The sequence below is a fragment of the Schistocerca serialis genome, chromosome 3 (genome assembly GCF_023864345.2).
Source record: "Schistocerca serialis cubense isolate TAMUIC-IGC-003099 chromosome 3, iqSchSeri2.2, whole genome shotgun sequence".
In the NCBI taxonomy this organism is placed as follows: domain Eukaryota; kingdom Metazoa; phylum Arthropoda; class Insecta; order Orthoptera; family Acrididae; genus Schistocerca; species Schistocerca serialis.
In genome coordinates this window covers 983,860,048-983,877,954 of record NC_064640.1, presented here as the reverse complement: position 1 = coordinate 983,877,954, position 17,907 = coordinate 983,860,048, and the positions used below count along the sequence as shown (strand labels likewise).

Below are 17,907 nucleotides of genomic sequence, written 5' to 3'. Positions count from 1 at the left end.
GGATAGATTTTGTCACATGTTCTTCCAAGGGAGTCTGAGTTTACTCTGAGGAAATTTAGTAACATAATTTCTTTACAAACCTTGCTATGTCTTGTTCATTTTAGGGATATACAAAACAATATAATTTGAAATGCAGTTTCGGTAAACCATTGATAAGTGTAAATGCAATAATGATCCTGACATTGCCTAGAAGCCACTGTAAAAAGGAGAGAACAAACTTAACTTCAAAGTTCTAAATGGGAACTTCATATAAAATTAGTTATGCTGAATAGAGCAGTGAAAACTGATCATTTTTGTCTAAAATGTTTTGTATATTTTGTGTCAGTTTGATCATGTCATAAAAACAGTTCTGAAAGTATTTGGACAATGCTGCTGAAATGATAAAGAAAATTTGTAGGACAAGATTTTTGTTCACTATTGTATGTAGTGTACATCTAAGTCTTGGTTACAGCTAGTCTCCTCTCTATTAAATAAATCTCTTTCTTCTCATTACTAGATTGTTTGATCCCAGATACTAGCCACTCATTCCCTTGGTTTCCATTGTAGTCATTACTGACGTGCTGTAAGGAAAAGCTGGATTCTTAATATCACAAAAAGATTCATAAATTTCTTGGCTACCGTGTGCCATAGGTGATCTTCCCAATGTTTGTCTGGTAAATTCTCTCGAAACAGAGTAACAAAGACAGTATTTATATTTCTAAAAAACTGTGTTTTTCCCTTGTTAATTAAATCTGATTGTTAGACATGCTTTATTGCTGACATTTCTTCATAATGGCCAGACAAACCATGTATTGTGAGACTCATATCTGTTTTGTAAAAGACATTTTAACTCAGAAATAAGTTGTAAACTGCTGTCTTTCTAGGGCTTCATTGTGTGCTTCTTGAATTTGTTTATCAGTGTTTTCCTAATTGTTCTACGCATGAAATTACATCATGTTTTACTATAGGTCTTGCCTGTACACTTATCATAATATAAAAAGTAATTAATCTGTTGTAATGTAGTTTATATACACACACCAAAAAAGGTTTTGCATCACCCCGGTTCCCAGAACACCTGGAGATAGACGTTGACTGTGGATGTTGTATCACAGAAACAGTCCCTTTGACAGTTCAGAGATGTCACTAAACCCACCCAAAGATTTAAACAGCCATGCAAGAGCAGCGCCTATTAGACAGAGGGGGTCCGACAGCCGATCAGTTCCAGCCATTCCGCCAGGAGGGAGGTACACGGCTCATGTTGTCTGTAGTTCAACCATGCCTAGACGCTCAATACTGCGGTTCGATCGTGTCCACATTGTTGCTTTGTGCCAGGAAGGGCTCTCAACAAGTGGAGTGTCCAGGTGTCTCAGAGTGAAACAAAGTGATGTTGTTTGTACATGGAGGAGATATAGAGAGACAGGAACTGTCGATGATATGCCTTGCTCAGGCCACCCAAGGGTTATTACTGCAGTGGATGACCGCTACCTACGGATTATGTCTCAGAGGAACCCTGGTAGCAATGCCATCATGTTGAATAATGCTTTTCATGCAACCACAGGACATTGTGTTGTGACTCAAACTGTGCGAAATAGGCTGCATGATGCACAACTTCACTCCCGACGTCCATGGTGAGGCCCATCTTTGCAACCACGACACCATGCAGCACGGTACAGATGGGCCCAACATCATGCCGAATGGACTGCTCAGGATTGACATCACATTCCCTTCACTGCAACCCAGTCAGGCTGAATGCCTTAGACACACTGTCCAGTAAGTGCAGCAAGGTGGAGGTTTCCTGCTGTTTTGGAGTGGCATTATGTGGGTCCAACGTACGCCGCTGGTGGTCATGGAAGGCCCCGTAATGTCTGTACAATATGTGAATGCCATCCTCCGACCGATAGTGCAACCATATCAGCAGCATATTGGCTAGGCATTCATCTTCATGGATGACAATTCGTGTCCTAATCATGCACGCCTTGTGAATGACCTCTTTCAGGATAATGACATTGCTTGACTAGAGTGACCAGCATCTTCTCCAGACATGAACTATATTGAACATGCCTGGGATAATTGAAAAGGGCTGTTTATGGATGGCATGAACCACCAACCACTCCGAGGGATCTACGCTGAATTGCCATTGAGGAGTGGGACAATCTGGACCAACAGTGCCTTGGTGAACTTGTGGATAGTATGCCATGACAAATACAGGCATGCATCAATCCAAGAGGGTGTGCTATTGGGTGTTAGAGGTACTGGTGTGTGCAGCAATCTGGATCTCCACCTCTGAAGGTCTCGCTGTGTGGTGGTACAATATGCAATGTGTGGTTTTCATAAGCAATAAAAAGGGCAGAAATGATGTTTATGTTGATCTCTATTCCAATTTTCTGTACCGGTTCTGGAATTCTCAGAACCAAGGTGATGCAAAATTTTTTTTGAAGTGTGTATTAAGTATTCTGTGCCAGCTTGTTTTCCTTGCTTATGTAGGTGCCAATACTCTGAAAGTGGTGTATGTGTACCGTTAGTTGTGTGTTCCAAATATCATATTCACAACAAACATTATGATGTGAAATGCGTCAGCTGAACAGATATAGAACATGTATTTTAAAAAAATATTTATATGTCTATATAGTGACCACTTAGAGTTTTTTCAGTATAATTGTTTCTAATCAAGAATTTCACTATGATATAGAAGGAGTGGGTAAGTGGTAACATTTTTAATTTGCAACTGAAAATACTTTTGCTATCTCTCAAGTGTTTTGTTTCAGTAGGTTGAGTGTCTAAGAGTTAATATCTCTGCTACTCTCAAACTCAGATGGATTTTTGGTAACAAATTTCATGTATGAATCAATATATTTGTCAGGGTGTGGTTAACATTCTTGCCTGCTTAAAAATGTGCCTGCAAGACATCTCCACATACAACTCTAATAACTTTGCCCACATGTAATTCTAATTACTTTCTTTTGTGCAGTAAATACTTTTTAGTTAGTTTGGGTGTTACCCCTGTTCCTTATTTATATTAATGATATGCCCTCTAGTATTACAGGTAATTCTAAAATATTTCTGTTTGCGGAAGACACTAGCTTGGTAGTAAAGGATGTTATGTGCAACATTGGCTCTGTTTCAAATAGTGCAGTTCATGATGCAAGTTCATGGCTTATAGAAAATAAACTAATGCTAAATCACAGTAAGACTCAGTTTTTACAGTTTCTATCACACAGATCAACAAAATTCGACATTTTAATTTCACAGAGTGGGCATATGATTAGTGGAACTGAACAGCTATAATTTCTAGGTGTTCAGATAGATAGTAAACTGTCGCGGGAAGCCCACATACAGGATCTTGTTCAAAGACTTCATGCTTCCATTTTTACTATCTGAACTGTGTCTGAAGTAAGTGATTGGTGACACAAAAATTAGTCTACTTTGCATATTTTCATTTCTTATGGCATATGGTATTATATTTTGGGGTCACTCTTCTGATTCTCAAAGGATATTTCTGGCTCAGAAATGGGCCATTCGGGCAATAACTGGTGTAAGTTCATGAACCTCTTATCAATCCCTGTTCTCTAGTATGGGTATTCTGACATTGGCCTCTCAGTATATATATTCTTTACTGTCAATTCTTGTTAACAGTATCAGCTTATTACCAAGAATTAGCAGCTCTTACTCAGTTAATACAAGGCAGAAATACGATATGCATTTGGATCCCAATTCCTTGACTCTTGTGCAGAAAGAAGTGCAGTGCGCTACTGCATCCATTTTCAAAAAGCTACCTTAAGTATTCAAAACTCTTAGCAGTAATCCATGGCTTTCAAATCAAAATTGAAGTGTTTCCTCATGGGTGACTATTCTATTGAGGAGTTCCTTGAAAAATTAAGCTGATTCCTACGTTAATATGTTGATTACATTTATATAAACTTATGGCTTGCCTTTTTTGGGTTCATAAACATTTTATTTTATCTGTTATAACTTTTATGTTGTAATTTCATGTACTGACAATGTTCCATGACCTTGGAGATTTACTCCTCAATTTGGTCCTATGGAATTAGATGTGTAAAATAAAAAGATAAAATTATCCTTTAAGACATCATTGAATGCACATATGCAACATATTTTAACTTTCTGGTTTCTGTATCCCTAAAGTTGTTAACAATTCTTATGACAAAAGCAGAAAATCCTAAATAATTTAACAGTTCTGCTATATGGTTTTTCCAGTAAAATTTTTCAGCAGTGTGCACCAAAGAACTTAGAACTTTTTACCTTGTTCATCACACATTTTTGGTGTAGTTGGTGAATAGGGGGTGGGATACTTTTGACAGAAAAAACTGAATGAGCTGTGTTTTTCAAAGTTGATAATTTGTGCAAAACCAGAAGGAGGCTTTCACAAAAACATCATTTATTATGATCTATGCTGATATTTCTTTCCTAGACCTTATAATACTGCGTGTATCATTTGGAAACAGGACTAATTTTGTCTCCTGATTCAAACAAAGTGGTAGAGCATCAACGTAAGGGAAGAACAATAGTGAGACAATGATCAAATCCTGTGGCACTTCCTTTGCAATTTCTTCCCATGCAGCTGATTTGGTGTCCCCTTTGTATTACTTGAATAACCCAGGTTAACTTTCTACATTCTGTTTCTTAAATAAGAACTAAACCATCCATGTACTGAACAACATATTCCATAAACACTTAACTTTTCTGATACAATACTATGACTCACAAAATAAAATTTGTCAGTAAGACACAGAAGACTCCAGCTGATGTTATTTTATCATTTAAAGATTTTATTATAAGCTCAGTAATTCTGTAATGAGAGAAAACACCAAAATCACAGCCAAGTACATGATCTCTTCAAGAAATTTGACAGCATCACTGGTAAATTTAATCCCTCTACATGTTTGGTGGACATCAAGAATGGCAAACCTATCAGAGACAAGGAAGACACTATTGTGAGGTGGAAACAGTACTGTGTAATGTTGAATTCTGGAAATAACAATACTACAGACAGTCAATCTATAGAGCACCATACATTGGAACCTACAGTTTCATGCAGCAAAATAGAGAATACAATTCAACATATGAAGAATTACAAATCCCCTGATCTAGGTGGTATACCTAGAAAGGCTATCAAAGAAATGGGACAAGAATGTGTCAATGGGCTGCCTTCATTGTATACAAAAGTATGGGAAACTTGGGATTGGCCAGAAGAATTGCTGAATTCTCTCTTCAAATCCTACACTAGAAAGAGTCAATCAGGAACCACATTGACTGCCGAACTGTTGCCTGCACATTCCATGCAAGCAAAATTTTGAGCTATGTCTTGCCCCAGCATTTGAAGCCATACATTCAGCTCCATATATCCCCAGAATGAGCAGGTATTGTTGAAGGACAAAGAGCCTGTGAACAATTCTTCAACATATGAGAAATAATTGAAAATCATGAGAGTTCTGTGTTCCTGTTTTCATCTGTCCTTTCCTAGGGGAAAGCATTTGACTCTGTTGTCTGGAAGAAGTTGTGACAGGCACTTACACAGTTTGATGTCTAACTACACTTGATATCACTGATCAGCAGTTTATATAATAATTGCATTACAGTTTTGAAGACAAGTGCTGAAACATCTGATTTCATCAGTGTATCAAAAGGAGTCATGCAGGCTTACATTCTATGCCCCCAACTGCACAACATCTATGCAGAACATATCATTAGGAATGTTCTCGATACATGAATTAAAGGCATCTCAGCACATTTGTTCTCTCTTCTTGTTAATTAGGCTTACACTTTGTGATTTTACTCCTTTTGATAGCATGAACACAAATGCTATCAGTTATGAGTATAAAAGTCTTTAAAATATGATTATAGCTTATAAAGTAATCAAGTAGGCTAAATAATGTTTGAATTGATGAGAGTTTACACTTTAATAGTAAACTGTTGCAAAAATTTCCAGCACTATGTTAAAAACATCTCAATATAAATCTTTTCAGGAACTTTTTTCTGGAATTGTTACCTAAGGTTGGCACTGAGGCTTCTGTGCTTTTTATCAGAGATCTCATATTGAATTGTAAGGTGAAAGAAGACTCTGCTGTGAAACTTCTCACAAATTTCCCGTTTCATATACGTGAACCCTCAGAACATCTACTACAAGAGTGTGAGGTGAGTTCTCCAAATTCTGTAGTGTAACTCACAACAAATAATAACAATTTTTGTCACATTAAAACATAATGGAAATGTAGTTGTAAATAAAAAAAACTGTAAGTGAATGTGTTATGTCGTCAGTTGTAAAAATAGAAATTAAAAACATAATAACAGACTGTAATTTTGTGAAAACTCAAAACCATATCAGCAGATGAAGTATGTGAGCTGTTACCTATGTTAATTATAGTGATACATATTTGTAATCACTGTTACTATTAATTTTTACATGAATGTTGTTTTTAATCATTTCACAGGTTTTATTGTCACTTGGGGATGATAAATCTGCAAGGATTAAGCAAACTGCAGTTCTTTCATTTTCTAATCTGATTTACAAAATATGTCCACTGAAATGCAGTGCAGCAAAATTTGACCTTTATGTAAGACAATTTGTGGACCTGTTTACCAGTAAGATTACTGATAATTCTTAAATTAAAGATAGATGTTAAAACCAGAAACATATATAAAACTTTAATTTAATTCTGTAATATTTATCAAAGAGATCTGCATTGGTAACTTTTCTCTTACTAAAACATAATTTCAAATCAGACTCTAATACATTACTTAGTGCATGTTTTGCTTCTTCCTGTCACTAGCCAACATCATTTTATGCAGTCCTTCCTGAAACATGTACATAGTCACAATCTGGAAGCTAGAATCATTATCAAACAACCTTAAGTAACAGACCCATTTCCTTGCTATATAGTACTTTGAAGGTTTCCTTATTTGATTGATTTGAAACGTCAGTAAACAGTTTAAAAACCATCATTTTTCACTTGCAGCTTCCAGTTCTATTCAAATTCATTTTGTACTGACAGATTTCATTGTTAATGTCACTGTCAAGCAACCTCAAACAGCAAATCCACTGACTTACTCGGCAGAGTTTGTAGCTTTGGAATTCTGCTCAGTAAACATTGGTTCTGTTGTTTATGAATGGATGGTAATCTTGCCAATGTCAGTGTAAAATGATGGCTTTTGAAATGTTAATTGAGGCTGCAAGAAACCCTTCACATAAGAAAACCATATAGCCTTGAGAGTTATATTACTGTAGTTGTGGACCTGATCTACTATTACAATGAATATCCAGAATGAGTGATTCATCTGTCATATTATTCAAGTCTTGTGTCATCATGAAGTCATAGTAAATGATGATAAGCATGAACAGATGGAGGAAAAAATTCATTTGTGGCCATCCAGCCAGCCACATCTCACTCCAATAGCGACAACACAAAATCTACATGTAAGATTCTTTTGTCATCATGTCTGGGGAGCTGCAGCATTAGATTATTGGAAAATTTTTAAGTGAAAGAGCAATATCCCATCAGCATGTGAGAGGATTGTCTACTCAGTCTGGGAAGAAAATACAGCTCTATTTCTGTAAAAATGTGTTTTACACATCTTTTGCATTATCATTTAGTATCTAAGACTACACTTGTAATGCAATATAAGACCTAAAATTTGCCAATGCCTACCCTCAAAAGTTTCAAAATTGTTCTTAACAAAGAAGATTTATCTTCCTTTTGAACTAGTTTTCACAGTGGTTCAATGAATTATGACATAAAATGTATACTATAATGAAAAGTTTTCATTTATATTCCATTACTTTGTGGAACTATTTTCTCATTTTACATCATGCATCACAGATCTCATTTAATGAATCTATTAACAGAACTGAATTATATTGTATGAATACAGTACGGCTCCAAGAAAAAATAGTCCATGAAGATGACCTCTTATTACATCACTTGAAACCTCCTTTCGGAACAAATTGTGAAGAGCATCAACAGTCAAAATATTTGATATCTCCCTGATGTCAATGCTTTTGAACACAGAAGGTTCTGGACCTGTTACTTTATTTCCCATATTCATCTCTACATAGTTAATATGCATCTACTATAGCATAATTCTTAAACTAAAATTAGGTTTCATAAATATTTGGAGCAGACAACTATGTAACATTATAAATATACAACTTTTATACTGTTTGCCAGAGATGTCACCCATGGCAACTTTTCACTAATAATCTGCTCCATACTGTTGCCCACAAAAAAATCTGTTATGTGAATGTGTGTGTGTGTGTGTGTGTGTGTGTGTGTGTGTGTGTGTGTGTGTGTGTCTGTGTGTGTGTGTGTTTGTGTGTATGTGTGTGTGAAAAAGAGAGAGAGAGAGAGACTGTGTGTGTATAAGTAGCTCCGGATTCATCTAAGATGCATGATACTTTCTTGTATTTCAGGAAGTACTACATATGATGAACAAATGCTATACTTAGAAGTTCTCAATAACATTGAGGATGGCAACACATTCTACCACATACTGCCAATTATTAAAGGCAATGTCACACAACTCTCAGCTGAGCCACATCACATAAGATTCTTGGGAGTCTGGGCAACAATGAACAAGGCTCCATATCATCCAGAAATGGTAATTAGTACAAGGAATTATTTTGATAAAATAATCTGTGAAAGTTTTACACTTGTAAGGTTCCTGTACAGATATATTTTGGGTGGCATATAAAGAACGTATTCTATGTACATTGTGATTGACATTACACATTAGTCATTTTTTTCTGCCTAAAACCATTTGCTTTAAGTTTTAATCTGTGTAAAGAACGGATATAATATTCTTGTTTATCAGTATTGTACTGTTTTATGTTTATATTCGTTTTTGATAATGATGTGGATTAATGATATCTCATTTTCAGAGTGAATGCAAAGAACCTCATTACATTTATAAGTGTGATTTGTCTGTCAATGTTCAAATACTGGGTTTTCTTTTAAACAGGATTTGTTTCTTGCTAGTTTGACCAACATTTAACATGATATTTTCTACTTTACAAATATTTATTCATACTTAGTGATTTAGGAAGAGTTACTGAAAATCAGACACTTACTAACCAACTATCTATTTGTGTGATATTGATTGAGATCATGTATTTGCACTGTGGCATGTATTCCACATTAAAAATTGAGTTTTGAGTCCTCAGTACTAAGCTGAATTTCCTACATAATATAATCCAGTTTAATTTAGTTGTGATTTTGACAATTTACTTTCACAACACAAACTTTTCTTGCTTCATACTGGTAAGTAAAATCAGACTGAATTGTTCAAACTAAGGATAAGAGGAAGGACATATATTAATGGATTTCAGTCTGTCCATTTTGGCTTAGATTTTTCTGAAAATATTGCAGCTAACAACAGAATTACTCAGTCAATTAAACTACACAGAATTGCTTTAGACATCATTACTCTACAATAGTGCTCTATATTTAAAAACCCTACATCAAATGTGGAAAATGAATTTTGTTAGTGACTCTTGGGAAGTTATAGAACTGTTGTAGTTTGCTTTCAATTTGTACTCAACTACAGCCTTCCTGAACTGGAGATAGGTTGTAGTATAAGAACTGTAGCAATTAGTCATAAAACTATAGAAGTATTAATAAACAGTTAATGTGGCTGTGATAGTCAAATGATCAAAGTTACATTTCAAGCACTATTATAGTACCGAACACAACAAAACTATGCCTTAGCTGAATAATAATTATACAATTATAATAATACAATTATTAAATTTAAAACATATGTCCTGCAGTGCATCAGCAAACTAGAAGGTAATGTAACCTAAAATAGAGGAATTTAATAATTATTTTTGATGTACATTACTCTATTTTGAAACTGGTTTTTTCTTAAGGCAACAATATTATGAAAAGGACAGATTCTCCATAAAAATGTCATGATGAGTTATAGACAAGCACAATGAAAAGACTGTTACCCACTATGTTTTGGCCAAAGCCTTCAGAAAAGAAATAAAAACATACACATATTCACATAATCAAGCACATCTCATGCACACATGACTGCTATCTCTGGCCCCTCTTTGAAGACAGCCAGTCTGGTAATGTGTCCAGAGCAGCCAGAATAGCAGTTGTGTGCCTGAGATGTGCCTGTTTGTGTGAATATGTGTGTATGTCTCCCTTTCTTTTCTGAGGAAGCCTTTGACCAAAAGCTTAATGCATTGGTGTATCTTAGTTGGGCCTGTCTGCAGTTCAACGTGTCATCTTTTTGGTGAGTAGCAACCTGTCCTTTTCATCATATTATTGATATTCAAACCTGGACTGTCCATTGTTTGATTTTTCTTATGGCAGATGAGCACAAACTCAGATAACACACAAATAAATATAGTCGAAAACTGATCATCAAAATATTTTGCCCATTGAAGAAAAACTGTTATCTAAGACATAAATTTAGTAGCAGTCAATAAATGGAGCTCAATTATAATATGCATGTGATATAAGATACTATCGAACATGCAACAATCAGATTTTAATCTAAAAATCTTCACAATCAGGTCCTGAGGACCAAATGGTCTTACATTCAAGGAAAGGACTTTTCTGGAATGTGTTTTAAGCAGTAACTCTCTAATTTTTTCTTAGTAAGTCAGAGAAAACAAAAAATTCTGAGATGTAGCAGAAAATAATAAAACTAAGTAAATAAACTTAGATGCAACAAAATTACTCACGTTGATGAAACAAACAAATGTGAAATTACAGACTTGAATCATTCTTTCTTGTGCACTCATAATGATTCAATATTTAGTCTTGACCAGTTTTCTTCAGAATGCTGTTCATGTTGTAGTGACCTTGTGTACAGTATTAATAGTATCCTCAGAACCTCCAGAGGTGATGCAGTTATCTATAATGAAGGACAGCCTGAAAGAATCTGCACAAATATTCAGTCAGATCTTGATAAGATTTCAAAGTGGTGCAAAGGTTGGCAACTTATTTTAAATATTCAAAAATGTAAAATTGTGTACATCACATAGGGAGTTTCAGTTGGAATCAGTCAACCCATACAAACACCCAGGTGTAACAATTTGTGGGGGGCCATGAAATCACACAATCATGAAGCCTCAGTTGTTAGGTGAAGCAGGTGGCAGACTGCAGTCCATTGATAGAATACTAAGAAAATGCCAGCAGTCTGCAAACTGCAAAGAGACTGTATAATAAACACTCTAGTGGTCCATTCTAGAAAACTGGACAAGTGTGTGGAACCTATATATATATATATACGAGGGCAGTTCAATAAGTAATGCAACACATTTTTTTTCTCGGCCAATTTTGGTTGAAAAAACCAGAAATTTCTTGTGGAATATTTTCAAACATTCCCACTTCATCTCGTATAGTTCATTGACTTCTGACAGGTGTGAGCGCTGTACGGAGCTGTTAAAATGGCATCTGTAACGGATGTGCATTGCAAACAACGGGCAGTGATCGAGTTTCTTTTGGCGGAAAACCGGGGCATCTCAGATATTCATAGGCGCTTACAGAATGTCTACGGTGATCTGGCAGTGGACAAAAGCTCGGTGAGTCGTTGGGCAAAGCGTGTGTCATCATCGCCGCAAGGTCAAGCAAGACTGTCTGATCTCTTGCGTGCGGGCCGGCCGTGCACAGCTGTGACTCCTGCAATGGAGGAGCATGCGAACACACTCGTTCGAGATGATCAACAGATCAAACAACTCAGTGCTCAACTTGACATCTCTTTTGGTAGTGCTGTCACAATTGTTCACCAGTTGGGATATTCAAAGGTTTGTTCCCGCTGGGTCCCTCGTTGTCTAACCGAACACCATAAAGAGCAAAGGAGAACCATCTGTGTGGAATTACTTGCTCGTCATGTGGCTGAGGGTGACAATTTCTAGTCAAAGATTGTTACAGGTGATGAAACATGGGTTCATCACTTCGAACCTGAAACAAAACGGCAATCAATGGAGTGGCGCCACACCCACTCCCCTACCAAGAAAAAGTTTAAAGCCATACCCTCAGCGGGTAAAATCATGGTTACAGTCGTCTGGGACGCTGAAGGGGTTATTCTGTTTGATGTCCTTCCCCATGGTCAAACGATCAACTCTGAAGTGTATTGTGCTACTCTTCAGAAATTGAAGAAACGACTTCAGCGTGTTCGTAGGCACAAAAATCTGAACGAACTTCTCCTTCTTCATGACAACACAAGACCTCACACAAGTCTTCGCACCCGAGAGGAGCTCACAAAACTTCAGTGGACTGTTCTTCCTCATGCACCCTACAGCCCCGATCTCGCACCGTCGGATTTCCATATGTTTGGCCCAATGAAGGACGCAATCCGTGGGAGGCACTACGCGGATGATGGAAAAGTTATTGATGCAGTACAACGTTGGCTCTGACATCGACCAGTGGAATGGTACCGTGCAGGCATACAGGCCCTCATTTCAAGGTGGCGTAAGGCCGTAGCATTGAATGGAGATTACGTTGAAAAATAGTGTTGTGTAGCTAAAAGATTGGGGAATAACCTGGTGTATTTCAATGCTGAATAAAACAACCCCTGTTTCAGAATAAAAAGTGTGTTGCATTACTTATTGAACTGCCCTCGTATTTCCCACATGGAATGTTTCCCTCTGTTAATATATATATAAAAACAAAGATGATGTGACTTACCAAACGAAAGCGCTGGCACGTCGATAGAAACACAAACATACACACAAAATACTAGCTTTCGCAACCAACGGTTGCTTCGTCAGGAAAGAGGGAAGGAGAGGGAAAGACGAAAGGATTTGGGTTTTAAGGGAGAGGGTAAGGAGTCATTCCAATCCCGGGAGCGGAAAGACTTACCTTAGGGGGAAAAAAGGACGGGTATACACTCGCACACACACACATATCCATCCACACATATACAGACACAAGCAGACATATACAGAGGCAAAGAGTTTGGGCAGGTCTTATGTCTGCTTGTGTCTGTAAATGTGTGGATGGATATGTGTGTGTGTGCGAGTGTATACCCGTCCTTTTTTCCCCCTAAGGTAAGACTTTCCGCTCCCAGGATTGGAATGACTCCTTACCCTCTCCCTTAAACCCCACTTCCTTTCGTCTTTCCCTCTCCTTCCCTCTTTCCTGCCGAAGTAACCATTTGTTGCGAAAGCTGGAATTTTGTGTGTATGTTTGTGTTTATTTGTGTGTCTATCGACCTGCCAGCGCTTTCATTCGGTAAGTCACATCATCTTTGTTTTTAGATATATTTTTCCCACGTGGAATATTTCCCTATATATATATATATATATATATATATATATATATATATATATATATATATATATATATATATATATATACACACACACACACTCCTGGAAATTGAAATAAGAACACCGTGAATTCATTGTCCCAGGAAGGGGAAACTTTATTGACACATTCCTGGGGTCAGACACATCACATGATCACACTGACAGAGCCACAGGCACATAGACACAGGCAACAGAGCATGCACAATGTCGGCACTAGTACAGTGTATATCCACCTTTCGCAGCAATGCAGGCTGCTATTCTCCCATGGAGACGATCGTAGAGATGCTGGATGTAGTCCTGTGGAACGGCTTGCCATGCCATTTCCACCTGGCGCCTCTGTTGGACCAGCGTTCGTGCTGGACGTGCAGACCGCGTGAGACGACGCTTCATCCAGTCCCAAACATGCTCAATGGGGGACAGATCCGGAGATCTTGCTGGCCAGGGTAGTTGACTTACACCTTCTAGAGCACGTTGGGTGGCACGGGATACATGCGGACATGCATTGTCCTGTTGGAACAGCAAGTTCCCTCGCCGGTCTAGGAATGGTAGAACGATGGGTTCGATGACGGTTTGGATGTACCGTGCACTATTCAGTGTCCCCTCGACGATCACCAGTGGTGTACAGCCAGTGTAGGAGATCGCTCCCCACACCATGATGCCAGGTGTTGGCCCTGTGTGCCTCGGTCGTATGCAGTCCTGATTGTGGCGCTCACCTGCACGGCGCCAAACACGCATACGACCATCATTGGCACCAAGGCAGAAGCGACTCTCATCGCTGAAGACGACATGTCTCCATTCGTCCCTCCATTCACGCCTGTCGCGACACCACTGGAGGCGGGCTGCACGATGTTGGGGCGTGAGCGGAAGACGGCCTAACGGTGTGCGGGACCGTAGCCCAGCTTCATGGAGACGGCTGCGAATGGTCCTCGCCGATACCCCAGGAGCAACAGTGTCCCTAATTTGCTGGGAAGTGGCGGTGCGGTCCCCTACGGCACTGCGTAGGATCCTACGGTCTTGGCGTGCATCCATGCGTCGCTGCGGTCCGGTCCCAGGTCGACGGGCACATGCACCTTCCGCCGACCACTGGCGACAACATCGATGTACTGTGGAGACCTCACGCCCCACGTGTTGAGCAATTCGGCGGTACGTCCACCCGGCCTCGCGCATGCCCACTATACGCCCTCACTCAAAGTCCGTCAACTGCACATACGGTTCACGTCCACGCTGTCGCGGCATGCTACCAGTGTTAAAGACTGCGATGGAGCTCCGTATGCCACGGCAAACTGGCTGACACTGACGGCGGCGGTGCACAAATGCTGCACTGCTAGTGCCATTCGACGGCCAACACCGCGGTTCCTGGTGTGTCCGCTGTGCCGTGCGTGTGATCATTGCTTGTACAGCCCTCTCGCAGTGTCCGGAGCAAGTATGGTGGGTCTGACACACCGGTGTCAATGTGTTCTTTTTTCCATTTCCAGGAGTGTATATACCATACGAAAGCGCTGGCAGGTCGATAGAAACACAAACAGACACATACATACACACAAAATTCAATCTTTCGCAACAAACTGTTTCCTCATCAGGAAAGATTTTTCCCGCGTGGAATGTTTCCAAAACGTCAAGCATTCTTCCTGCACTCCATACATGAATGGAACAGGAAAAAGCCCTAATAACTGGTGTACCCTCTGCCATACACTTCAGTATTTTTGCAGAATGTAGATGTAGATGAAAAGAGCAGATTATAGAATGAGATTTTCACACTGCAGTGGAGTGTGTGCTGATACGAAACTTCCTGGCAGATTAAAACTGTGTGCTGGACCGAGACTCGAACTCGGGACCTTTGCCTTTTGCGTGCAAGTGCTCTACCGACTGAGCTAGCCAAGCATGACTCACACCCCATCCTCACAGCTTCACTTCTGCCAGTACCTCGTCTCTTACTTTCCAAACTTCACAGAAGCTCTCCAGCGAATCATGCAGAACTTCCCCCAAGCTGTGGCTAAGCCATGTCTCCACAATATCCTTTCTTCCAGGAGTGCTAGTTCGTTCTGCATGATAAAACAGGAGAGCTTCTGTGAAGTTTGGAAAGTAGGAGACGAGGTACTGGCAGAAGTGAAGCTGTGAGGATGGGGCGTGAGTTGTGTTTGGGAGCTCTGTTGGTAGAGCACTTGCCTGCGAAAGGCATATTCCCGAGTTCGATTCTCGGTCTGGCACACAATTTTAATCTGCCAGGAAGTTTCAAAGCAGAGTCTAGTTTGTATAAAAGCTTGCATGCTAACACTATAGATGAAGCATTTCTGGGAAAATGAAGAGTTGGCCTTCCTTTAATATTCCCAAATACCAGCAGAGAAGAAATCAGGGTCAGAGCAGACACATTAATGGTTCACAGTTAATGCAGTAGATTTTACTCTAACAGAAGATACTTCATAAACCTGATAGTATATGTTTCCTGCAATGCCACAACTTATGTGGATAAATTATCTGAAAGAAGAACCTGATTGGAAAAAATATTACATATTCAGATGGAGAATAAAAAGTAATCAAATAATAGATATACTGTCAAGCTTCATTGTTGCACAAGCAACAATATTAGCTAATTTTCACTTACACTCATATTCAGAAAGAAACAGAACAGCTTATACAACTAGAGATAGAACGTTCATATTCGCAGAACATGTACATCTACATCTACATCCATATTCCACAAGCCACCTGACGGTGGGTGGTGGAGGGTACTCTGAGTACCTCTATCGGTTCTCCTTTCTATTCCAGTCTCGTATTGTTCGTGGAAAGAAGGATTCTCGGTATGCTTCTGTGTGGGCTCTAATCTCTCTGATTTTTTCCTCATGGTCTCTTCGCGAGATATACGTAGGAGGGAGCAATATACTGCTTGACTCTTCGGTGAAGGTATGTTCTCGAAACTTTAACAAAAGCCCGTACCGAGCTACTGAGCGTCTCTCCTGCAGGGTCTTCCACTGTAGTTTATCTATCATCTCCGTAGTGCTTTCGCGATTACTGAATGATCCTGTAACGAAGCACGCTGCTCTCCATTGGATCTTCTCTATCTCCTCTATCAACCCTATCTGGTACGTATCCCACACTACTGAGCAGTATTCAAGCAGTGGGTGAACAAGCGTACTGTAACCTACTTCCTTTGTTTTCAGATTGCATTTCCTTAGGATTCTTCCAATGAATCTCAGTCTGGCATCTGCTTTACCGACGATCAACATTATATGATCATTCCATTTTAAATCACTCCTAGTGCGTACTCCCAGGTAATTTATGGAATTAACTGCTTCCAGTTGCTGACCTGCTATTTTGTAGCTAAATGATAAGTGAACTATCTTTCTATGTATTCGCAGCACATTACACTTATCTACATTGAGATTCAATTGCCATTCCCTGCACCATGCGTCAATTTGCTGCAGATCCTCCTGCATTTCAGTACAATTTGCCATTGTTACAACCTCTTGATGCACCACAGCATCATCTACAAAAAGCCTCAGTGAACTTCCGATGTCATCCACAAGGTCATTTATGTATATTGTGAATAGCAACGGTCCTATGACAATCCCCTGCGGCACACCTGAAATCACTCTTACTTCGGAAGACTTCTCTCCATTGAGAATGACATGCTGCGTTATGTTATCTAGGAACTCTTCAATCCAATCACACAATTGGTCTGATAGTCCATATGCTCTTACTTTGTTCATTAAACGACTGTGGGGAACTGTATCGAATGCCTTGCGGAAGTCAAGAAACACGGCATCTACCTGTGAACACGTGTTTATGCCTCCCTGAGTCTCGTGGACGAATAGCGCGAGCTGGGTTTCACACGACCATCATACATTAGTGTGTTCTGCAGAAATGATTAGCATTTGAACCATGTCAGCCAGTGAGTTCAATGTCAACATCGATATTGTGGCACAACATCACCTGCCAGTAAAATGTGCCTCCAGTTCTTGTTGTCACTGTAAACTGAAGGTAATCAATCAGAGGGACTTGAGCAGATATGCAGCATGCCCCACCTACATTTGCACGAACTGTATTGTCAAATCAGCGAGTTTGAAAGAGGGTGCGTTATAAGCATGAGAGAATGTGATGCATCCATCCAGGAAACTGCTGCTCATGTGTGATGAAATGTTTTGGCAGTGCAGCTGGTGTGTGCAGAATGGTTCATGGAAGGTCATAGAACACAAGAAGATGGATCAGGTTGCACCACCCAGACCACTCCCCCAAGAAGACATCTCATCTGAGTGGCATTGCCGGACAGATTTGCTCCTCCTCAGCTCTGGAGCTATTGTAGAATAGTGTAACACATCATACACTATCAGGAGTGGCCAGTCTGTGGCCTTTTTTTATGACATGGATTAAGTGCATGCATGTCATCCACTTCTCCACCTACCTTTGATGAACATGCAGAAACATGCTAGATGGCAATGGTGAATGGAAAGATGTCACTGGGGACAGGAAGTGCATCAAATAGTGTTTTCAGATGAATCCGGGTTCTGTTTGTTTGAATATGATGGTCGCCTTTTGCTCACCTCAGACAGAGGGAGAGGCACCACAGTGACTGCATTCACACGAGATGTACAATGCCAACTCGAGGCCTTATGGAGTGGGAGGCTACTGGGAACAACCACAAATCACAGTTG

General features: G+C 39.5%; 1 protein-coding gene across 2 annotated transcripts in view; it reads left to right on the top strand.

Moving 5' to 3' along the window:
- The window catches only part of LOC126471429 (uncharacterized), a 649,788-nt gene that overhangs the window by 183,621 nt on the left and 448,260 nt on the right, over positions 1 to 17,907 (top strand). For both annotated transcript variants that reach the window (XR_007586305.1, XM_050099588.1), the window contains exons 7-9: positions 5,964 to 6,132; positions 6,429 to 6,579; positions 8,405 to 8,592. Coding sequence is in view for 1 of the 2 variants with exons in the window: in XM_050099588.1 (XP_049955545.1) it covers positions 5,964 to 6,132; positions 6,429 to 6,579; positions 8,405 to 8,592 (508 nt within the window). In the remaining variant the exon portion in view is untranslated. The remainder of the gene's footprint in view (positions 1 to 5,963; positions 6,133 to 6,428; positions 6,580 to 8,404; positions 8,593 to 17,907) is intronic.